General features: G+C 37.2%; 1 protein-coding gene across 1 annotated transcript in view; it reads right to left on the reverse strand.

The window, feature by feature from the left end:
• Positions 1–25,610, reverse strand: part of LOC126502038 (gamma-interferon-inducible protein 16-like) — an 82,484-nt gene that overhangs the window by 32,608 nt on the left and 24,266 nt on the right. Inside the window, exons 2-7 of the mRNA XM_050142796.1 lie at positions 9,062–9,121; positions 7,389–7,673; positions 5,381–5,502; positions 4,175–4,342; positions 1,553–2,014; positions 109–525 (exon numbers count right to left, since the gene is read on the reverse strand). Coding sequence (XP_049998753.1) covers positions 109–525; positions 1,553–2,014; positions 4,175–4,342; positions 5,381–5,502; positions 7,389–7,650 — 1,431 coding nt within the window. The 5' untranslated portion in view covers positions 7,651–7,673; positions 9,062–9,121. The remainder of the gene's footprint in view (positions 1–108; positions 526–1,552; positions 2,015–4,174; positions 4,343–5,380; positions 5,503–7,388; positions 7,674–9,061; positions 9,122–25,610) is intronic.

Below are 25,610 nucleotides of genomic sequence, written 5' to 3' on the forward strand. Positions count from 1 at the left end.
AAAGAGCAGTTACTTCCTATGTTAAATAAGTTGAGCAAATTCCAGTGACAAGTTAAAACTTAAAATCCCAGGTGCAAAAGGAATTTCCCAAGTACCGCAATGGCTTACCTTATATACCACAAACTCTCCACTCACATATGTCCCCTGTGCCTGTGAGAAAAGATCCCTTATTTTAGGAGTCGCATTGGCTCTTTTCCTCAGTGTTTTTGAGATATCCATTTTTCTGTTCTTGTCTACATCAGACACACAGGAAGTTTCGTATATTTCCAGAAACCCATTTGAGCCAAAATAATTTGATATGGCAATGATCTTATTTGGAATGAACTTGTTCATTAGAACTGGATCAAAAATCTTCACTCTGTAGAATTCATTCTCAGTCACTACTGTGGCATGGAACATCCTTTTGTCATCAATCAAATCATAAGTAAATGGTTCTGTTACTTTCAAAACCATCACTTCTTTGGGATCTCGATGGTAACCTTCTTCCTTAGATGGTTCCTTGGGTATGTTTCTTCTCCTTGGTGTCTATATAAAACACACACAATATAACCATGTGTAATTCAGACAGAGCATAAGGCACAGTTCCACTGAGTACAGTGGAGAACATCTAAACAATGATTGCCATACTATAATCTAGATATAGTGAAAAATGGATATTTACCTGAATTATTATCTACTTATTCTAGTTAATATAAACATTACTTGGTAGGTTAAGAGTTTATACTTATGTTTGTGGGGACTGAACACAAAGGCTCCAAGCTCTAGTTAAGTTGTTATTCTAGAAACATTTGCTAATGTTTGATTACAAAACCTGGACTAAATATTAGAGCTCTCTTGTAATAGGGATAGGTAGGCAGTCTAGGAAGATACCCTGAAATATTTATACTCAGAAAGGATTCAGGCTAGTACCCCTTCTTTTTCTATACAGACATGGAGGAAAATCCTGGGACCTGAAAATATTCATGAGGTCATTTTACTTTGATCACCTACCTTCTCAGTATCCTCCTCCATATCTAAGCATAAGGAGAGCACTTTGAAATGGAGGCAACACTGTAGAACTGAAGGAGGAAGTACGTGGACAGTCACCGCTGACCTGGCTACCAGGGCAGGGAGGCAGCTATAACTGAAGCACTCTCTGACCCTTGACTTGGAAACATGCAGACTTCACCCTGTGGGTGATGGGTTTTAACTCTGATTACCTACTGATGTGTTCTAACATCAGGAAGTACATTTCCAATATAATTGCAGCAGTGATTTACAATCTGAAAACAACACCTTCATAAAAGGTATAATGTGCAAAATTAAATAAGCATGTGACTCAGCATATTCTTTGAGTAGGCATGATCATGTGATCACTGAGTCAGACATTTTCTTAACGGAGTAGAACATACAATGTATTCTAAAATTGAATGTAGGGACAGATCAGTACCTATACACAATAAAAATAGTGATTATTTAAGTAAAAGATTATGTGTCCATATAGATTAATGAAGAAGTCTTGCAGGCTTGTGTTAATCTTTGTCATTATACTTTGAGAACAGGAAGCCATTACTTTGCATGAACTGCTGCTTGTAGTTGCTGGAGACCCCAGAGCGTCATAGAGAGCACTGATTGCTGTTGCTGGAGACCCCCTTGGAGCCAGGAGACTTTTGGATGCTGTTGGTGGAGACATATATGAAGCCAGGAGACTTTCAGATGTTGTTACTAAAGGTGCCTGAGGAGCCTTGACACCACTGGGCTGGGTCAGTTGGGTGCTAGAGTCTGATACTGGAGATGCTAGAAAATTCTGGCAGGGTGGTGCTGGAGAGCCCTGAGCCTTTTTAAAAGCAAGGCATGGAGGTGTCTGAGGAGTCTGAAGGCTGCTAGAAGCTGTTGTCAAGAGTCCCCGACAATTTTGGAGTTCATTGGCAGCTGAGGAGTTGCTGGTTTCTGACAATTGTGGAAGCTGCTGTTCTTCCTGGGAAATCTCTGTTTTAAAAGTCCTCTGGGTTTTGATACTTGTCCTTTTCTGTTTCTAAAAGAAAATATGATTGAGATATTTTTAATACTGCTTAATGGTTTTTAGAAATAAGACCAAGTACATCCTTTCACTTTCTCTTTTGAAAAGAGGACTTTCAAACCTGTCAGCTTTCTCCTGGGCTGAGGGAAGTATATTAGAACATAGTTAGTATTTCTAGCACTGAGGTTCCATCCTTAGTGATCGATATTACAACTCCTCTTAAAAGACGGGTATTGAAATTTCACTGGTCTAGGATGGAATACTAGCTCAAGTATCTCACAAAACTGTCCAAATATTACTTGACCTTATTCAACTCTTAGTGTTATTTTATGGGAAAGGAAGCATGAGATAAAATTGGCCATTTCTATATTTTTCTTCATGTAGACTTTCCAATTCATTATATATTCATTTTTATTGTACACACGGGATTCTCCCACCACACATACACAGTTATACCTTTTCAGGTGACCTTAGAGAAATTGTGTGACAAATATCCTAAAAAATTTACCACAAAGATAGATTTTGGTGGATCGGATGTATCTCAGTTGACAGAGTACTGGACTCACACGCATGAAGCCCATCCAGACCCATTTAAACCCTTGTTTAGGACTTTAAAATAGCCATAACTTTAGTTAAATCAAACTTCTACATATGTGAGAAGTACTTGTACTTCAGGCAATTGATCAAGTTAGGGTCTTCATTACACTTAATAATCTTTAAAGTACAAATTATAAAGATTTAAAAATTTTGCTTTAAAAGTGAAAGTAAGTTAGTATGCATATCCCTTTGAATAATTGCAATGGCCATTTCTAATGCAACAATTGCTATGAAGCTGATGCCATTCTAGTTAAAATTACTACTGTAGTCTATTTTCCAGGCTTGTGTGCATTTTGAATTATATTGCTGTCATCATTTACAAACACAGTTAATTAGACGTTCCTAAGGCATTTCCATGCAAATATCAGGACTCTGCCAGTTAAAAAGATTAAATGTTGGTCACATGGCATGTACAACACAATTGTATCAAATAAGAAGATTAGTATAAATTACAGTCCAGGTCTCAAAATACATGCCTGCCGAATATATATGATTAATAGATTAGATGAGGAGTTCTTTCTAGGTTATGGTTGTAATTTTATTAAGAAGTCATCAAAATGGGAACAAGGATCAATTCCCTTTGATGAGGAAGTGTTGGCTAATATTATTTTAAGGTGTCTGACTTTTTTTATGCTGCATTTGATTAACTGTGAAGCTGTGATTCTTTTCCTGTCTAAAACACCTGATGGTCCTAATAAAGAACGAAACAACCAATAGTGAAGCAGGAGCAAGGATAGACAGGGCTAGCAGGCAGAGAATGCAAACAGAAGGAGAATTTACGAAGAGAAGGAGAACACAGAACAAGGGGAGGGGGACAGCAGGGGCCAGTCACCCAGCAAGCCACAGAGTAAGAGTGAAAGTAAGAATTACATGAGAGAATGATAAAAGCCCAGAGGCAAAAAGTAGATAGGATAAGGTAAGAAAAGCTGGCAAGAAACCAAACTAGGGCCTGGTATTCTTAACTAAAAATAAGCTTCTGTGTGTGCTTTATTTGGAAGCTGGATTGTGGGTTCCTCAAAAAGTCAAAAGAGTAAACCATCATAGAACAGGAATGGCTGGAAGAATTTAGTTTATGCCTTGGTGGGGTGGGAGTGGTCTGAAGCTGACTCTCAGCAAAAGTGATCATTACAGTTATATAGTGTTTGGTTAGGGAATGAACAACAGTAAAATACTTCCAAGCATGGAAACAGTATGTATCAAAACACCTGCTGAAAGAAACACATAATGGTGAAAATAATCTTTGTGGTTGTGTCACCAGCAAAGAGAAAAGGACTGAGAAGAAAGAAGGCAATGGGGATTAACATAGTCCTATGTTTATCCCTGACTGTCTCCTCTATACTTCCTTCTGAGCCCTAAGCAGAAAGTTGGTTGATAACATTAGAAATCATTTCATAAATACTTAACCTTTTCAAAACCACGGAGGCTGTGATACATGATTTGATAACTTAATAAGCTATTTAATAATTAATAATATGAGGAAAAACCCTGAAGTAGGGGATCAGTGAGATGTTTTTCCAAGGCTGTGGTGAACCCAGTGATATGCTTTGGGAAGGTGCACTGAGAATATAAAAGTGGTACCTTCTTGGAGGAACTGCTGGGTGGTATTGGTGGAGGCTTATGAGGAGTCTGGAGACAATGTTCATCTTTTTGCATCTTGCTTTCTGGAGCTTCTGGAAGCTGACTCTGCTCCTGGGTATGCTTCCTTTTCTTGCCGCCTTCAGTTTCTGTGGGCGTTTTACTCTTTTTCTGAAAGAACAATGTTCGTCTTTCTTTATTGATTTTCCTGTGTGTTGGAAATTGAACCCCAGTCTTTGTACATGCTAAGATGTGCTTTTCTATACAGTTTTATCCCTAGCCCTTAGGAATGTCTTTAGAATTAAATAAAGCATATTTTTAAGACTATAAGAAATTTTGTTTTGTTACTGGATTCTAATAACACATTTTTTGTCATTGTGCATAACTCAGTCTTAACAGATAGATTGTATAGTATGGAGGATTGAATAAGAATTGCCCCATAGACTCATAGATTTGAATGCTTAGTCACGAGGGGGTGTCATTATTAGGAGGTATGAGCTTTTTGGAGTAGGTGTGTTTTGTTGGAGGAAGTGTGTCACTGAGGGGTGGGACTTGATGCTTCAGGTGGTCAAGCCAGTCCCAGCCTCACTCTCTGTTACTGTTGCCGGTGAAGATATAGAACTCTCAGTTATCTCTCCAGCACAATGTCTGCCTTCATGCTGCTATGTTTCCAATTATTATATTAATAGTATAATATAATATTAATAACACTCTGGATGTAAGCAAGCCCCAATTGAATGTGTTCTTTTATAAGAGTTGCTGTGGACATTTTGTGAGAAGCGACATCTCTTCAGAGTAATGAAAACCCTAGCTAAGACATATTGATTGTCTCATAGAGGAGTAGAAAAATTACATTTACATCACCATATTCATCCCCGTGGAGGCAGAAGAGTATTAAATATAGAATTATAAAGTCCATATTATGCTTAATCTTTTTAAAAACCTTATCCCAAAGCAACTGCTATTTTAGTAAATGGTCTTTAAAGAGCCACGTAGTGATTTTTTTGGTTGATATTGGGGGTTTTACTGCACAACATAGAACACATGATAAACTCGGCACAGAACAATGGATGGGCCACTATGAACTTGTTGACTTGGATTTCTGTTTTTACAGAGCCTTGGACTAGATAGAGTGCTACATCTCTCATAAGAATTAAGAAGGGAAGAACTTGAAAAAAAAACTTTTTGGTGGGAGATTAGCTACCTTACCTTTGAAGAGGGCTTATTCTTGTTTGGTTCATTATCAGTGGGAAGAGGTTGGGAACTACTGGGTTCCTCTTGCTTCCTTTTTTTCATTGCAGTTTTTACTTTTCTTTTATTTGGCTTTTTAACTACAGTGATAGAGAAAACACAATAAATCCAGGGAAATGTTTAATATGGCTGAAGCTCATTCAGAATTATTTGTCTTTCTTTTTTTAAAAAATGAAACGGGTAATTTATTCCATTTCATTAGTGATTTTACAGAAAGACAATTTCATGCTGTTTTTAAGAAAACCTCTCTGGTTCATGTTTACCAATAAAGATTCAGAAGCTAGATGTTGGGGTGAAAGCCTGCTAGCTCACAGAGGCAGAGAAAGCACCCAGCTGACCTTCCTATTCCACTGATGTACCATAAACCCCTTTTCCTTCATTGTCTCAAACCAAAACCTCTCAATCTGAATGTCTCTCATGTCAGCTTCCTGTGCTTCTTCCTACCCATTTCTATCCATTGTCCTGACTTCCTCCCACTCTCTATGGTTGTTTTCCTAGTAACCCTGTGTTCACTTCCTGTCAACTGGTTGCTTGCTCCATCTCTTGGCATGCGGTTGAATTTGTTTTAACCTGTTTACAATGTTCAACCTGAAAGCTCTTGGATTAAAGGTGTGTGCTAGGGCTGAGCCATTGAAAACCTAGAAACAGTTTTCTTTTCAGTAAATAATGCAATCTCAGGGTGGAAAGTGCAATCAAATATTATGTAACAATTTTAATAACTATTTAGTCTCTTCTTGTGTCTGTGTGTTTATTTTCTTCTGCTGCAGAGGCTCTACCTGGCCAGAAAGTCAGCAATGATAACAAGTCAGATACAGGCACTACCTCAGGGGATTCTTTACTCATCTCAGGCATAGTGGACTCAGCTTCTCCATCCTGGGAACTTCTGTTTATGTCAGTACAAGCCTGTGCCAACAATCTTATCCCACAGACTGGTTTTATAAACCTGATGCTTTTATAATAATAGCGTTAGGTTATTTCTAAGGAGGATAATTCCAAATCATAGAAAACACAAAAGAATTATGATTTGATATTTGATATAAATACATAGTAACATTGTATTTTACTTTTATATTGAGGATATATCTTTATATGCAACTCAGGGTATTCTCAATCTGGAGATCTCATTGACTGAGATTCCTTGTGCTAAATTCTCAGGTCAGAGTTGTGTAACAGTATATCCAATATTGTTTAAAGTATTAAATTTGTGCTATTTAAATGCTTTTTTTAAATTTTTACTTTATCATTTTCTAGTTTTTCCAACATGTTGAATGTTGGGCCTCATGAGGCCTGGGTGTGAGAACCAGTGTAATTTCCTGAGCCTAACTTGAATTGGTGTGAGGCCTAGTGTAACTTCCTGAGCCTAGCTAGAGTTTGGAAACATGTTTCTGACTACCCGACCTACACCTGCCTCTGACCAGCAACCATAAATGTGGTAGAATTTGGACCTCCATTTCTTACATTGCCTTGGCCTATCCCCGGCTTCTCCACCCCCATCACCACCCTATATAAGTGCCTGCTTGATACCAATAAAGGAGTTTCTGCTTCCACAGACTCCATACTCAGTGGGTGTGTTCTCCCCCCACCCATTCCCAGGGGGGAGGGTGGCTGAGTAGTGACACTCAGCATCCCTTTCAGCCCCAGGGAGAGTCCAGTGTCCAGTTGGTCTGGCTCTACCCAGCTCTTTCTGCCAGAGAACTCGGCAGTTGGTTATTGTAATCTATCCCAACAACAGCATTTTATTTTATTTACCTCCAAAGCAAAAGATGTCTACCAGAAAATATGTCAAGCTTGTTTCTAAGAAAGATTCCTTGAAATCCTCAAGTAACTGACATCTGAAACACTTTAACCCCTATAATTTCTATGGCACACAATGGGAATGGGACATATCAGCTCTGATCACTGCAGGGAGCTAGACATTTGGGAAGGGTCGGGAAGGGATGCGTGGGGGGGGGGCTCCCCTTGTTACCTTTTGCCTTCTCTTTTTTAAGATTTTCAACAAGATCTCTAAGATCATTAATTTCTTGACAAATTTCTATCAGTTTGTTGAGTCCAGCATCTTTTGGGAATGTCACCTCCATCTTGTCGGCAATCTGAATTCTGTCATACTCATTTTGTATATTTTCAGACAGGTGTAGTTCTTTTTTTAGTAAGGACTTAATTGTTCTAAAGTGGTAGTCTTCCATACACTCTAATCCTTTTAGAAGAACAATTTTCTTGTACTCACTCATTATCTCTAATATTATGGACAATCCTAAAAGATAAAAATGGACATATGATTGCTCACATATATAGACAATTCCAAAACAAGGATTTTCCTGTATTAATGAATGACCCCAATTGATAATGTTTATAATTGCATGTGGCAGAAAAACAGTTAATACAACTGTGTCACTGTCCAAAATGGATGTAGAACTCCTGTATCAATAAACAGGTCTAGGAAATTCTTCCCCAGTAGCCATGTTAGGTGACTTAGGCCAGTGGCAGTTGTGGGGGAAGAAAAGTGTTGGCATCAGTCATTGCTGCAGTTTCTAGAGTCTGGGCTATGAGTGTTAAAATCCTGAGTCTTTTTTCTATTCTTATTTAGTGCTTCATTCCTGAATATCAGCCAGTGCGAGTCTGATTTTTCCCAATCTGAAGTGACCTATATGCAAATGGACTGCATCTGATTCATCCTGGATAAACAATGCCTGAAGTAACATGGCCCTTGTGAGCCACTGACCCTTGTCCACTAAGGCTTTAGCCAAAACACTCCTCAGGAGCATCCTTTCTCTCCTGAGCTCTAGATTTTGTGTTCTATGGGTCCTTTGTGTTGATGTTACTGTCAATCTCCCAAACATCTACATGTTTTTCAGAGCAGCACCCTAGAATTTATTGGATGGATTTATGTCGGTGGTTTCTTGATTTATCCTTTCAGACTTGACTTAGTGATACATACTTGTTCATAGACACAGTTTTCTAATGACAAGTCATGCTTAAAACATTCCAGGGACTTTAATAGCTTCATAATTTATTTAAAAAATTCCTGTCTCCTAAAATATATAGGAAATACTTGAATAATTGCACTCTTCCATTTATGTTTATTTTTATTACTGAGACCATATGTTTCAAAATATAGAAAACATGTTCCTATTGTCAAGGTTTATGATGTGTCAAATTTTTTCTTCATTGTTTGGAAAGGTATTCTCACTTTTTTCTATATAATTTTCGTTATATAGAAAACTTAAGAGTGAAATGGGGTGGTTGATGAGAGGCTAGGGTAGTAGAAGGAATAGACAAAGAAGTAAGCAACCCTAATTATATTTCTAAAAACTGAGATGGAAATGTATCACTGTAGAAACTTCCTAATACATATTTATAGGTATATATACATATACATATATATATTCTATCTATCTGTCAAGAATTTACATGAATTTACTCCATAATGAGGCAACAATGTTTCTACAGGTTAACAAAATACCTAGTGCTAGGAATGAATGGATTTGCTCTCTTGAAATTACTGGCCAGTCATTTCTCATAGACGCCCAATATATACACTATGAACAATGTTCTTGGTTATATGTCAAAACTTTGTGGTAAGAATCTATTACAGAAGACACCACATTATTGAGTCACAAAACCAACAGTGTTGGTACTCACCTGGAAGCTTTTGTCCCTATTGGATAGATTTTCTAATTCTGGAAGGTACTATGCACAATACTGGAGGAAGAAAATAAAAAAAAACTTATTCAGCTGTGGATCTTTGGGGGAACACTAGCAACCAGTCTAGATATACATGCTCACTGGTGCAATCGTGACATAAATGTGGGATTAACCATCCATTGGTGATTTGATCTAAGTCATGTATGAGTGGAAACCTGTATCATTACTGAGTCAAAAACCCTGTGACTAGATGACTCAATCACTTGTTGAGAACCTACTAATTTTATGCTCCTAAATAGGAGTATAATTAAATTTACTATTATATCCGCGGGTCTTTCAACACTCATCAGATAAATTTGTAAAGAAAAAAAATAACAAAAATTGGAAAATTAGAAGCAACTAAAAATTTGCTTTCAGGAAATTTCCCAACAGGTTGAATGTCCTCTTTTATAGCTCATCAACAGTTTCCATAGTTCCTGAGAACCTTCAGGGAATGCAAAGAGTCCAATAGTTCAATTAATATTATTTTAGTTTAGGAATCATGCCTGTATGGACATTTCTATAATTGGATTTTAATTTCTAGGCCTGTTAATTGCTTCTTTTTTTTTAGAAAAATTGAAGATCATCCATGCTCAATGAAACCCAAGGATAAACAGAATGTTCACACAAGCACACAAGAGAGGGAAAATGAAGAGTATGAAGAAAAAGACATAGTCTGTAAGCCCTAAGACATTAAAAAACAGATCATCTACATATCCGAGGAGGAGATGAAAAGAGGTTCTCAACAGTCAAACCCCCTTCTTCAGAGCAGCATCCTAATTTTCATACAATACTGATCTCCAGACCCCAGAATAAAATCACAATAAAAAGATTTTATTTCGGTTGGTACTTGTGAAAACACAACTGTTTCCAACACAACCCAATATGTGATGACAGAAACAATGTATAATTTTTGTGGGTTCTACTTATTTGAGAACATAAAATTTGTTTTGTTATTGAAGTCATATTGCTTTTGAATTTAGACAGTTACCATAACTTAATAAAATTTCCAGAATTACACAATTTAGTACATTTGTGTCAATGCCGATCTATGCCCATCAGATTCTGGATATCAATGTGTTCAGCCTCACTGCTTAAAAGCTAAACACTTGAAATGTCCAGTCTCTTTAAAGCACCCAAATTCTCTTCCAAATTCCAAAGCATCTCTAAAATATCCAATCTCTCTCCAAAACACCCGGTCAATCTCTAAAACACCCAGAGTCTCTCTAAAATGCCCAATATCTTTTTAAAATACCAAAATTCTCTCAAAAAATATACAAAGTCTTTCTAAAATTTCAAAGTCTTTAAAAATTTAAAATATCTCAACTGTGAACTCTTACAAAATGAAAAACAAGTTGCCTACCTTCTATTCCAAGAGGGGATAACCAGGTCATAATTACATTGAAATCAAAGCAGAACCAAAATTCAACAGTGTAAAAGATTCTCTGGTTTCCAAAGGGCCTTGGCAGCTCCATTTCTCCTGCTTTTTCATCAAAGTACACACAGTGTTTCTCCTATGCTTAGGACACCTCTCTCTACACCTGCTGCTATCCCGGTGGTCATCCCACATTACTGACAACTCAAAATACTGGGGTCCCCATTGCACCTGGGTTCTATCTTCACCAATGGCCTTTCATGAGCTTTCACATTGGCAAGCCTCAGCTTTTGCCTATGGTCCCTTCATGCCTCCAAAACCAGTACCACCTGGATGAGTCTTTCACATTACAGAGTTGTGTTGTCAGCATAAAGTACAGCATTGTCTTACTCTGGACCACAATTTAAATTCTGTGTACTGAGGGTGAGAAGACACTTCCCAGAGTACTCCTCAATAATGCTGATCTCTTCTTAATCACAGCCAATTCTTCAGTCCCAGCTGACCACAATCACAGAGTTGTAATTCAAAACATTTAGACGCTTCAGTATATTCTTTAGAGTACACTCAACCTTCTCTCTGCAGTTTCCAAGCCAGGCCTCCATCATCTGCACTTCCCTCCAGATTATCTTGTAAGTTTCCACAATAATTCATTAATTTCTAAATACTGAATAGCTGTTATATCCCAAAGTTACAAAGTTTTTTCAATTGTTCCTATACCCAGATTCTTCCCTTGGATGAAGAAAGTATTTGCCTCACTTTTTGTTTTACAGCAGTTTATAATTACATTTAGGATACCTCAGAATTTTAAAGAGACTTTGGATTTCTCTAAAATGTTGAAAAATTTAAAGGATGTGGGATTTTAAAACATTGCACTGTGTTTTATACTGTACTGGCATGAGACCTGATGAACAATGAAGGAAAACTATAATTTGTAAGTGGTGCTTTAAGCAAAAGGGGAAAAAATGAAGTGGTGTAAAGGGGCAAAGTGGCATGTTGGAACAGTAGGGTTAAGTGTGGTTGGAGAGTGTGGGGGCAGAATAGTGGAGGGAATATGTAATTAGAATAGCTAATTCTAAAGACCTTTCAAAAATTATATGGAAACTAATACTGTATATGTTTTTATAAAATAAATGTGTACCTATGTAAAAAAGGTTTAAATGTAATTATGCTCCATTTAATGAATTACTGTGATCCTATTAGAAACCAGTAGCTAACAAAAAAGAATTCTAGTGTCAGGAATAGTTTACTTTGGAGTTGTTGATTGGTGAGGTCCCAAAATACTGTCTGAAAACACATAAATACACATCCATACACCAAGACACATTCTACAAGCTATTGCCAGTGCTTTTGGTTTCCTTCCAGAACTTGAGAGAGACATTGCATACTTGAACTTGCGGCAGCAGCTGGTACTGACCTGACCTTGAAGCTCCATTCCCACTGGCTAACTCTACAGTGCTGGAAGATGCTGGGCATGCTACCAGCAGAGAAAAGTCATCTCTAGTCTTTTCCTTATTCTCAGGAAAACTTTAAGAAGACGAGAAGAAAAAAAAATTTAAGGGACAGAGGTTTTGGATGACTGCATGGACCCAGTGGAAACACAGCTGAGCAGGGAGGAACTTGTGAACTCAGAGTGGTTGTGGCAGCAGCCTAAACTCTGTAGAGGTTTAAGCCAGGAAAAATCCTAGAATGAAATGAGAGGGGGTCGTCACAAAGCCCCTTAACCTTCTAGGGAGGTTTTGGCACTTGATAGTTTTTGGGAGAGGGAGACTCATTCTTGCTAAAGGGACGCCCCAAAAGTGAGTTGAGCACAAACTGTACCTGATGGGTTTTAAAGATAAAGAGAGATATGAAGTTGGATAAGTAGGAAAGGGAGTATGTATCTGGAAGGAGTTGTGGGAAGGGATAAATATGAGCAAAATCCTCTGTAGGACTCTCTCAAAGAACTAACAAAAGTGAGAAATCAAAAAAAAAAATTTGCAGTTCTTAGCTGGGTGGTGGTGTAGCACACTGCCCTTTCAGCTTTCAGGAGGCAGAGGTAGGCAGATCACAAGGTGAGTTTAAGGCCAGCCTGGTCTACAAGAGCTAGCTCCAGGACAGCTAGGGCTGTTACACAGATAAACTCTGTCTGAAAAAAAAAGAAAAGAAAAGAAAAAGAAAACAGTTCTTTCTTAAGGAAAACTGCAAACTTGATGATTAGGCACACATATACTTAAAAATAAATATCTGATTAAAATTAAGATGAAAGAGGAAGCACATAACATGGTTGAGGGGCAGATGAAAGAGGACATACAGTTTGTTGATGTAAGATAGAGACATTCTACAGTGAAATGACTGTAGCAGAAGCAGAACAGAAACCTGCTGTTTACCAGCCCGTGATGAAAGATCTAACCAGTCCAACGACAACTTCTTTGAAATGTTATTTAAGAAATATACCCCTAGGTTGTTAATAAAATATCCCTTAGCAGTGAAAAACACCCAAAATTAACTAGAAACTAAATAAAATCATGTTTATGTACACTGGTGGAGCTTTAGTAGTATTGAAGGTAAAAACTCTTATCAATACCAAAATATGATAAACCTTCTCATCCTAGATGTTATAATAGTTTTAATTATAGATGTAACTAATCATTGATAATTGTTCATGCTATTTGTTATGATTTTGTTCATTCGCAGCTCTGTAAAACATGGATTATATTTTTACACAAGTATACATATCACACACATATTTACATCATATATGTTCAATATTTGTGAGAGCACACATCTGTGAATTTGAAAAATATCAAAAGGAGTACCCATAGTTTTGTGGTCAATACAACAGTGTATCAATTACGAAATGAGTAAGACAAAAACATCTTTTAGTATCTAGAATGTTTGAGCAACATAACTGATAAACTTATCAATATATTCTAGTATGGATATAGCTCTCTAATCAACATTTAAATTATGAAGTTTAAGTACACATGAAGTACTATGCAAGAGGAGACAAAAATTTGTAAAACATTTGAAAAGTAGAAATAGAAGTATATTTGTATTTAACTCTCCTTTATCCCCCACATTGTATGGTCAAGAAACAAATATGAATAAGATATAACCAAGCAAAAAGAGTAACTTTCGTGATGACAGGATGTTTCTCCCAGTGACTAATTATAGTTTTTACTACCTTGTATAAAGGGGAGAAGAAGAAAATGTTAAATATGCCTATTAAAACAGGATGTATTTGAACCACTGTGTTTGTTAATCTTAGAAAATTTTTACTATACACATCTGCTGGCATTTGTGCTGTGTAGTATTAGGATATTACTAGATAATACAGCCCCATGTGCAGATGCATTTTCCACTCAATATTATTTCATGGTAATTTTTCATATCACTCCCTTATATTTTTTCCTCAGTCATGTGCCACGGCCACCAGTTTCCACTCTCTCTCCAGTCAAAATACCTAAAGCCGTTTTACCATTTTCTATTTATTCAAACTTAGAAAGTTTATTTTACAACCCACAATAACCAAAATGCATCTTTTCTTGCCTCAAGCCCCAGAGGTGGAAAAATGTGTCTGCCATCTTCTTGAAGGAAGGATTAGAACCCATCTGTACGGTTTCCCTGCCCTTAATGCAGCTAGAGCCATCTCTGCTCCCCCCCCCTCCCCCCGCACACACACACCCTGCACTGGAAGAACCCACAGTGATCTCCTGCCTTCTTGTTGGTTTCACAGAGTTACTCCTTATATTCAAGGGTAGAACTTACCTCCCAGAAGTTTCTCAGTAATGTCCAGATTGTAGATCCTCAGCAAAGCAGGAAATAGGGCTTGTCTATTTTGTGTAGGAAGATAAATCTCTCAAAAAAGTACACAGCAGGGTGTTGGAATCTCATTAAATGCTGAGAAAATGTAGTATCTACAAAATAACAAGGAAGACCAGGAAACTGGTTATAAAGTGAGTTCTTAATTTGAGCAGTGCTAGATGTCTGACCTCGTGCTGTTTCCCTGGGGAGAGTTGTGATGAAATAGGACTCCTCCCAGCAGTGTTCATAGCTTTCGATTTCCCCAGCTAGTAAAACGGTTTGTTTCCTGTAGTTTCCAGGAAGACAAAACAATAAATCTCAAATAGAGCTTCTTGTTACTAAGTTATTTTTCTTTTTCTTCCAAATTTAAGTAGGCACTATATATCCCAGCCTCCAGCCTCCCTCTCCTATGTGCCTTGAACCTTGACCCCTCCCCAAGGAGGGTCAAAGTTGCCCATCAAACCCTGACCCCTCCCCAGGAAAGGTCAAGACCATCCTATAGGCTATTTTTAACTGCTCCCCACAATATAAACACATGGCTTTCCCTTTTCCTCTCCAGTGGTCATGTTGATGACTTCCTGGTCCCTTTGGGGCCACCCAGGAGTGCGGGTGTCTAATTAAACCTGGATATCTTTTAATCTAGTCTGATTCGGCTTAATTGGGATTATTTGCATCAGTAGAAAGCTCTCTTTAAGAAAATATTCCTAACAGGCACAAACTCCCAACGTTCAGTTTTTCATACCCAACAGATTTATACATGTATGAGTCTCTAGGAATTGTACACTCATTGAAGTGAAGATGAAATCACTAAGGAATAAAAGTGAATTGCTCAGTCTTCTCACCCTCCTGTGCGGTTCAGGATGGAAGCAGTCAGAGGTAAACTTGTCAGATGCTGTTGTTCCTTATCCTGCATTGCACTTTTCCTGTACAGTGAAAGATCTGTGATGAGTCATGTGGGAGTTTGTGTGTAATTGGCCCCCATAATCTCAGAGGGGTGGTATGCTCTTACAATTCCTTAACTTCATTATCTTCAAGGGTGGGCAGCCTCCATCAGCACAGGTCTGGAAAGGATGGAGATAAGAAAAGAGAGAAGAGATTACAAAATCAGAATAAAAAAGAAGAAGAAAGAAAACCTCTGAAGGAAACCATCAAAAGAGTACCTGAGTGTCTTTCTTCCCCTCCATCACCAGATTAAAAAAAAATCTTTTATGCTGTTTCCATTGGTCCCTTCCAAGCCCCATGCTGCTGGAGGCTACTGCCCCCCAGGGGGACTTTAAGGGGAAATTTTTTCTCTTTGGTGTACCTTTGAAATTTCCAGGTCCATGGTACTGGCAGATGGGAGAGGGGTGTACCAAACTAGGGGAAGGGGAAGAGGTCACACCCCCTAAGGTATAGGTGGGTAATGAAATAGACTGCTAATTGGTGGTACTTATCTGGAGTCTGTTTTGACCTGTGAGAGGTGGTGGATCCAAGTTGATTTCCTAAAGCTTATAAGATTCTTATTAAAGAGTCAACAGTTCTATATATGTTAACATTGTTATTGTTTATAGTCTGTACCCATGTTGTAGAAAAGGCAGTAGACTCATGTCCTTGAGTCATAGTAAAAGTTTGGAAACCTAAAATTGATTTTGGTTGAAAGCATTAACATTTTTTCCTTTTTCTAAAAGATTGGGTAAATATAGATTAGGCAGATGATTTTAGCACAATTTGAAATATATTTTTAAAATCTATACTTAGAAAACAACCAAAAGGAATTTAAAACCTTGAACTTATTACTATGAAAATATTCAGTGTTTACCGGAGCTAGATTAATAGCTTATCAGAGTTTTATTGATTTAGAAGTCTCAATATAACAAGATCATAGAGAGGGGAAGAGAGTTAAAACATTTTTTTTTATTTTTGTGTGTCTTAAATCATTTTTATCATAAATTAAGCCTTTGTGTTCTCAAACATTATGTAAACTTGTGCTTATAAACCTTAAAACATCTTTTTTATACATAAAGTATGTTTTTGAATCCTTATAAGTTAAACTTTAAGCTTTGCACCTTTTTTTTTAATCCAGTTATTTATCGGATGACATAGGTAGATGATTCCTGAAGTTTCTTTAAACAAAGGAATAATAAATAGTTACTTTGAAATCGGCTTGGTAAGTTTATTTCTTACTTGGTAGACCTGGCTTTAGCTTCAGGAAATGAGGCCAATGACCCAATTTTTACCTTTGAAGAAAACTGAGAAGGAAGCTGAAGCCTTGGAAAAGTGTTTGTTATGTTTAAAGCTGCAGTCAGTCAGTTTCTCAGAGATTTAAAAAGGATAAACTGTGACTGGAAATATAATCTAATTGGTCTTTGTATCAATTAAAATGAAAGATGTCCTTTGCCCAGACAGTTTGCCTTAGGGTCCAGTGGTTGTTGAAATATGAGGCACCCCGGCTGCCTGCTAGCTCATGCCCAAAATAACAACACACAAACTGTATTCATTTAAAGTCTGCTTGGCCCATTTCTATCTAGCCTCTTCTAGGCTAATTCTCACACCTGGACTAGCCCATTTCTAATAATGTGTGTAAGCACCCCAAGGTGCGCTNAAAAAAAAAAAAAAAAAAAAAAAAAAAAAAAAAAAAAAAAAAAAAAAAAAAAAGAACTACTCTTTACTCAATTATTTTTCTTACAAATAAAGGTAGGCACAAATCCCAACAGTAAGCCTACCTCTCCAACAGGTCACTGGAAATCTTACACTCATTTGAATGAAGATGAAATCACTCAGAGCTAAAAGTGAGTCACACAGCCTTCTCACCCTTTTTTCCTGTTTAGGATGGAAGCAGTCAGAGATAAACTTGTCAGATTCTGTTGTTCCCCAAACCTGGCTGCTTGTGTCCTGGGTAGGGAAGATCTGTGTTGAATCACCTTTGATTTAAGCACTTTTCAAAGCATTCATTAATTTATTGACGGTTCCCAGGCCATAGCTTTCCAGAGCATAATTTTACAAGAAACATATAAGTCCTAATTTGGCTAAATAGAAAGTAATTTGCCATCAACTGCTGTCTTTGTTATTACTAAGCTGTCTTCTTTCAATGATTAAGATAATGAGCCTTTAGGCATCCTTTATGGGAAAACACAGCAGATCATGAGTTTATCTATATAAGACTGAACTGAACTCTCTATATAGCTCCGACAATACCAAGCCTTGAAAACTTATGGAAAAGTTCTGAACTTCCGGTAGCTTCAGAGCCTAAAACAATGGTTGCCTGGCTGATTTTTCCTATTAAGGATAGTGGATGGTGTCTGTACTATTGCTATACCAAGGCATGGAATAAATGACACCAACCAGTGGAGGCTAGTTTGAGAGCTTTAAAGGTAATCCACAAACAGGGTCATGCCATGGATTATGGTAATAGCAATGGTTACCAAGGTTAACACCATCACCTGGAAGTGTCTATTGATTTGCCCAGATAGAAAACATGAATATGTGTTTTCCAACTTCAGGTGTTTGGCAGCTCTTTTATCTCCCTGTATGGTGAGGAAAGTCCTTCTGTATATGTGTTGCTTTTATTGGTTAATAAATAAAGCTGTTTTGGCCAGTGGCTTAGCAGAATAGAGTAAGACAGAATTCTAAGCAGAGATAGAGGAGAAAGTAGGCAGAGCCAGTGAGAAGCCATGAAACCACTGCAGGAGACAGACTCAGGATAAGCTTTGTAGCTGCCACAGGAGACAACCGCCTCTTCTGGAGCCTGCCAAAACTTTGCCAGTAGGCCACGACCTGGTGGTGAGGCAGATTAATGGAGATGGGTTAGTTTAGGATATTAGAGCTAGCTAGAAAAGTGCTTAAGCTATTGGCCAAACAGTATGGCAAATAGTACAGTTTCCGTGTGATTATTTTGGGTCTAAGCACCTGGGAATGAACGAGTGGCCTCCAACAACATCTATATTTGACAATCCATGAGATTGGGGTGCCTTTCATCTTCTGATATCTTCTTCAAGTTCTTTCATTGTTTTAAAATTTCATTGTGCAAATCTTTCCCTTTCTTGGTTACTTTTATTATACCACATTGTAATTTTAAGCTGTTTTGAGTATGACTGTTTCCTTGATTTTGTTCTTGATATTCTTGTCTTTTAAATAGCAAATCTACTGATTTTTAAGTGTTATACTTGTATCTTTATATTTGTTCAAAGTGTTTATGAGCTGTAGGAGATTTCTGGTGAGGTCTTCAGAGTCTTTTATATAGAGTACCATATCATCTGAAAATAATGATGCTTTGGATTTTTTTCTTTTATTGAAAATAGGGCTTTTTTGCCCACTAATTTTATTTTGTTTTACAACCAGTTTTGTTTGGTTGTATCCTGAGTCCTTGGACTATCTAAACTCTGGTTCTTGGTCACCCAAACAGTGTCAGGTATGGGTCCTAATTTATGGAGTGGGCCTTTATTCTAATAAGATACTTGTTGGTTACTCCCACAAGCTCTGTGTCACCATTGCATTAGCTAATCTTTCAGGCAGGGTACCACTGTAGATCAAAGGATTTGTGGCTGTTTTGGTGCTTATATTTCCCTTTTGGTAGGGTACCAAAGATGCTCGAACTTAGGGATAAAGGCTCTACGGAGGCACCAGAGAGGCTTGTTCAAGTTCAGTAAGTTGTATAAGTGTTTCCTTCAGCAGTGGGACCTTGTCAATTTGTGGAGAGCAACTTATTATCTTGACAACAGGCTGCATTGTTTAGAGGTTCTCATGGGATCCCTTTGGTCAACAAATCAATTAGATGCAACACAGTCTCAACAAGTTTTGTTTGTTGTTTCTCAACTAGTGGAAGCTATGTTTGGTGACAAGGGATGGCCAGTTGGAATTCTGTCTCCCCCATTATTTAGGGATTTTATTTATATCACTTTCATGTATATAAATGAAATATCCTACTGTATTAGGTTTTCTTATTACAGCTTGCACAGGTCTGCCCCAGCTCCTCTCTATATATTATGTCTTCCTGCTTAGTGTTGTTATAGAATTCCTGAGTATGTGAATGAGTGAATCTATGATTCTTGTGTCTTCCTCTGTGTTCTTTTCCTTCTGTTCTTTTGTCTTGTTCAACTTCAATGTAATTATTTTTGTCTTATCTTATCGTATTTTATTTTTTATATTTTAAAAAGAATGGAAAAAAGGAAAATAGATTTTTCATATAATATATTCTGATTATACCCTTCTCTACTTCTCCAGTTCTCCCCCACCAACTAAATCTTTCTTCTCTTTTTTTTTATCTATTCAGAAAACATACAGGCATTCAATAAATAATAACAAAATAAAGTGCAATATAATAAAATAAATGAAAAATAAACAAATTGGACTATACCAAAATTGCCAAACAAGAAAAGGCCAAGGAAAAAGTAAAAAAAAAAAAAAACAAAAACATACACACACTGACACACATTTTCTCACATGGGAATCCCCTAAAAATTTCAAACCAAAATATATACAAAAATGACTTATAAGACAAAAAGGAAAAAAAATCCCTGACTTAAAGATATGGAACAAAATATGGCACAAAAAAAAAGCATCCAAAGATCCCGTTGAGTTTGTTTTGTGTTCCCCTCCTACTGCTGAGCATGGGCACCACCCTGGGGAATGCTTTGTTTCTCCCTTGGAGAAAACTATTCTTTTTCCTTTGTAAACACCAATCAATTGTGGGCAGCTTCTGAGAAGGGCTGGGGGAATTTGTCCACTTCTCCTTTCAGTTCTCTGACCCCATCTGATACAGAACCTTCCAGGCCCTATGCCTGCTGCCACTGTCTCTCCAAGTTCACATGTATAACCTTCTCTTGTGAAGACCTTTCTTAGTTCCTCCATCCCCTCTGGCTCTTATGGTCTTTCCACCTCCTCTTCTGTAGAGTTCCGTGTCCTAAAGGGAGAGACTTGATGGAGACATCCCATTTAAAATGGAGAGTTCCAAGGGCTCTCATTTGTGCATACTGTCTTGCTGTGGGTCTCTGTATTTGTGCCTAGCTACTGTAGGAGGAAGCTTTTCTGGTGATGGCTGAGCAAGGCACTGATCTATGAGTAGAGCAGAATGTCATTAGGAGTCATTTTATCGCTTCATCCCTTTTACAGAACAGTAGTAGTTGGTTTTTTCCTAGGTCACTGCTCTATCCTGTCTCTGGTTCTTGGCCATTTAAGCAGCATTAGATATGGGGGTTCACCTCATGGAGTTGACCTTAACTCAAATCAGATAGTGGTTGGTCACTTCCACAAGCTTTATACCCCTGCTGCACCAGCATGTCTTTCAGGCAGGCCACTTTTGCAAATGGAATGGTTTATAGCTGGGTCAGGATTTATGTTTCTACTTTGGTATTGTGAGCTGAGTACCTTCTAGTTCCATGTTTATTATTAGTTCACAGAGGTGAAGGATCTAGGTAGTCAAACCTCTATTTCTCTGTGCTTAATGAGTTGTGTATGTGTTTTCTTCAGCAGAAAAGCCTTACTGTCAGTTTGTGGGCAGCCATCGATATTCTTGACAATAAACTAGGCACTTTGGGGGTTCCTATGGCATCCCTTTGACCAGCAGATCTATTCAATGTAGCCCATTTGGTGATGAATAATAGGCAGTTGGGACTCTCTTTCCCAAAATACTTGGTGATTTTATTTATATTATATTTCTATATGTATAAATTGAAAGAAGTCTCTACTGTAGAAGTTTCTCTATGACCGCTCAACTGGCCTTTAGTTTTCTCTGTCCCTCCATGTATTCATTTTCTTGCTGCCCTCTCCCTTCCTTTGCTCTGTTTTGTCTTCCTGTTACAGTGACTCCTTCCTCCTGAATTACGAGATTCACAAGTAAATAAATGGAACAAGGGAGAAAAATAATCCTGAGTGAGGTAACTCAGGCCCAGAAAGGCAAATAGTGTATGCATTCTCTTATATGTGAATGTCAGTTCTTAAGTCAATGAGAAGCAAGCTACAATCCATATAATCACAGAGGTTCATTGGAGAGTAAGAAACTAGGGGAGAATGAATTAATCTCCTTAGGAAGGATAAATGAATAGAAACAATAGTTATGGATGCCATCTTTTTTTCCAGTGTGCATTTCTGGCTTCTGGCTTCTCTACCAAAAAAAAAAAAAAAAAAAAAAAAAAACCTGGTGTCCATAGGTGTGTTGAATTGATTGACATGTCTGTTTTTATGTCAATACCATGTTGCTTTTATTACTGTTGTTCTCTAGTACAATTTGAGATCAGAGATGAAAATCCCTCCAGCAGTTATTTTATTATTCAGGATTATTTTGGATATCCTGTGGGGTTTTGTTATTATTTTTAGATTTTTATTAATTCTTTGTGAATTTCACCTCATGTGTCCACATCCCATTTATCACCTTGTCCCTTCATATCCACTCTCTGCCCTTGCAATGCCCCAAAATAAAATAAAATAAATTTAAATAAAATAAAATTGAAAGAAAAATATCTCATAGTTGGAGCTTTAGTGTTGCACAGTGAGTCACACAGTATACTCTTTAGTCCATACAGGCTTACTTACAAGTGTTCATTGCAATGAGTCATTGTTCTGGTTCTCGGTCTCTGTCTTCTGCTGTGCTGTGGAAACTGGGCCTTTATTGGGATGTCTCTTATCCTATTATTATAGAGATACTGTAGTGTTGGAGCTACAGTACCAGCCCCTTCATGAGCTTTAGCAGCTCATAGGTGGAGTGGATGTTGGAGGGGGCCAAAACATAGCACTGGTTCTCGGCCTGAATGGTAGCTCAGTTGGTCAGCCCTCAGCTCTCTCTCATCCTCATCATCAGGAAAAGTTCACCAGCACTATCTCAGCTAGCTTGCTCAGTGTGGCAGGGAGCAAGAGGTGGGCCAGTTCTCTTGCTTCCATTCCCTTGTGGCTGTCTCACTTTCACCTGCACCAGCAAGGTCAGCTCTACTGTGTTGCCCAGGTGAGGTGTAGGGCCTGATTTCTGAGTGCTGCAGCTGGTAAGGGTTAGGACCAGCTCTTCTGTTCTCATGATATTAGGGTCAGCTCTCCCACTTGCTGCAATGTGTTTTCATATAAAGCTGGAAATTGTTCTTTCAAGTTCTGTGAAGAATGTGTTGGAATTTGTTGAGGATCTCATTAATTCTGTAGATTGCTTTTGGTAGTTTTTTTTTTTGCTATATTAATCCTACCAATCTATGAGTATAGAGATCTTTAATCTTCTGCCATTTTCAGTTTCTTTCTTCAATGTCTTATTTTTTTCCATGTAAGTCTTTTACTTGCTTGGTTAGAATTACCCCAAGATATCATATTATTTGAGACTTAAGAAAGACATTGTTGCTCTGATTTCTTTATTAGTTCATTTATCATTTGTATATAGGAGGGCTACTGATTTTTTTAGTTAATTTTATATCCTTTTACTTTGTTGAAAATATTTATCAGCTGTAGGAGTTCCAAGATGTAATTCTCAAGGTCATATTTATATACTATCATATCATGTACAAATTAAGATACTTTGACTTCTTCTTTTCAAATTTGTAACCCTTTGATCTTCTTCAGTTGTCTATTGTCCTAGTTAAGACCTCAAGTACTATATTGAATAGATATGGGGAAAGTGAGCATTCTTGTCTTGCTCTTGATTTTAGTGGATTTCCTTTGAGTTTCACCACATTTAAGTTGATGTTCATGATGGACTTGCTGTAAATCACCTTTAGCTATGATAAGGTATGTCTCTTGTATCCTTAGTCCCAGTACCTTTGTCATGAAGGGGTATTGGATTCTACCAAAGGTCTTTTCTGCATCTAGTGAGATGATCATGTGGGTTTTTTTTTTTGCCTTAGTATGGTTGAATTGTGTTTTCCATTTATAAACCCATGTATGGTGAATCATCCCTGAATCTTTGGTATGAAGCCTTGTTGATCATGGTGGATGATTTTTTCATGTGTGCTTGGGTTTAGTTTGCATGTATTGAGAATTTTTTCAGCTATAGTATTATGGGAAATTAGTCTGTATTTCTATTTCTTTGTTGGGCCTTTACATGTTTTAGATATCAAAGTAACCATGGCATCTCAAAATGAATTGGATAATGTTCTTTCTGTTTCTGTTTTGTGGAATAATTTCAGGAGTATTGGTGATAACTCTTCTATGTAAGTCTAGTAGAAGTCTACACTAAAATCATCTGACCCTGTGCTATTTATGATTGGGAGATTTTTAATTACTGCCACTTTTTCACTAGGGTTATAGATCTGTTTAAATTGCTCTTCTGATTTTGATTTAACTTTGGTAGGTGGTATATATCAAGAAAAATATGCATTTCTTCTGAATTTTTTCAATTTAGTGAAGTACAGGTTTTTGAAGTATGTCCTTTTGAGTCTCTTAATTTCCTCAGTGTCTGTTATTGTGTCCCCCATCTGGTCTCTAGTTTTGTTAATTTATATCATCTCTCACGGCCTTTTAGATATGGTGGCTACAGGTTTATCAACCTTACTGATTTTCTCACAGAATCAACTCTTCTCTTCACTGTGGTACTCTATTTGTTCATTTCTATTCTTATTATTAGTTCCTAGTTTCATCATTTCTTGTCATCTACCACTTTGGGTCATCATTACTTCTAGTAGAAAAAGAGCTTTCAGGTGTGCTGTCAATTTATGACTATGAGATAGAGATCTCTCCTTTTTTTTTTTTTTTTTGCTTTAGACATGTAGTGCTATGAACTTGCCTCTTAGAACTTCTTTCATTTTGTCCCATAGATCTGGGTATGCTGTGTTTTTATCTTCATTCAAATCTCTTTTTATTTTCTCTTGGCCGATTTTTATTTGGTAGAGAGTTGTTTGGTTTCCATGAGTTTGTAAGCTTCTGTTGTTGAGATTCAGCTGTAATTTGCGGTGGTCTGATAGGATGCAGCAAATTATTTCAATGTTATTGTACCAGTGAAGAGTGACTTTGCTTCTGAGTATGTGTTCAGTTTTAGAAAAAAGTTCCATGAGGGATAGAGAAGAAGGTCTATTTTTTGGTCTTTGGCCAAAATGTTATATAAGCATCTGTTATTTATAACTTTTGTTATACATTTGTTAGCTCCAGCGTTTCTCAGTTTACTTTTGTCTGGATTATCTGTCTGTTAGTATTGAAATTTTCCACTAAAAGTGTGTGAGGATAAATATGTGATTTAACTATAATAATGTTTGTTAAGAATTCCATTCCAGTATGCTCTTCGTTATAGATTTTGCCTTTGATGAGTATGTGGTGTCCTTTCCTATCTCCTATTTCTTCTGAATAGTTTTTGGTTGAAGTTTTTTGTTTGTTTGTTTGTTTGTTTGTAAAATGGCTACAGAGGCTTTCTTCTTCTTAGGTCCTTTTGCTTTGACTTGGAACATTTTTTCCAGTCATTAACCCTGAGGTAAAGTCTATGGGGTGTGTTTCTTGAGTGTTGCAGAAGGGTGTATCCCGTTGTCAAAACCATTCTCTTAGTCTGCGTCTATTGGGCAACAATTGATGGTGAGGGTAATCAATGAGCAGTGTTTTTTGATAACTGTTATTTTTGTGGGCTTTTCATGTTTGTTTTTCCTCTTCTTTTGACTTGATGGTCTGATACAATTATTTTTTGTGTTTTCTTGGAGATGTTAACCTCATTACATTGAGGTTTTGCTTTTTACCACCTTCTGTAGGGATGAACGTGTAGATAAATATGCTTAAATTCTGTCTTATCATGGAATGCCACATTTTCTCCCTCTAACATGATTAAAGGTTTTACTGGGTATAGTACTGGTCATAGGGGTTATCTGTGGTATCTCACAGTCAGTAAGCTATCTATCAAAGCCTTTTTGGCTTTTAGGGGCTTTACTGAGAAGTCTGGTTTTAGTCTAATAGGTCTGCCTATATAAACTATTTGTTTTTTTTTCCCTTGTAGCTTTTAATATACTTTGTTCTATAAGTTTAGAAATTTGATTATTATATAGAATTTTTTTTCTAGTTCAATGTTTATGGTGTTCTGTATGCTTCTTGTTCCTAGATAGGCACCTCCTTCCTTAGGTTGGAGAAATTTTCTTTTATGATTTTTTAAAAAAGTATTCTCTGTGCCTTTGACCTGGTTTTTTTTTTTTTCTCTTTCTTCTATTGCTATTATTCTTAGATTTGAACTTTTTGTAGTGTCCCTGATTTCCTGGATATTTTGTGCAAGATTTTTTTTTAATTTAACATGACCAAGATATCCATTTCTTCTATTGTATCTCTAATACCAAAGATTTTCTCTTCCATTTCTTTTTTTTAATATAATTTTTTTATTGAAAAAAAAAAGATTTCCGCCTCCTCCCTGCCTCCCATTTCCCTCCCTGTCTCCCTTTTCCCCCCTCCTCCCTCTCCTCTCCCCCTCCCCCCACTCCTCTCCCCCTCCCTCTCCAGTCT

The sequence above is a fragment of the Alexandromys fortis genome, unplaced genomic scaffold (assembly GCF_014885135.2).
Source record: "Alexandromys fortis isolate MF-2015 unplaced genomic scaffold, M_Fortis_MF-2015_v1.1 scaffold_51, whole genome shotgun sequence".
Classification (NCBI taxonomy): domain Eukaryota; kingdom Metazoa; phylum Chordata; class Mammalia; order Rodentia; family Cricetidae; genus Alexandromys; species Alexandromys fortis.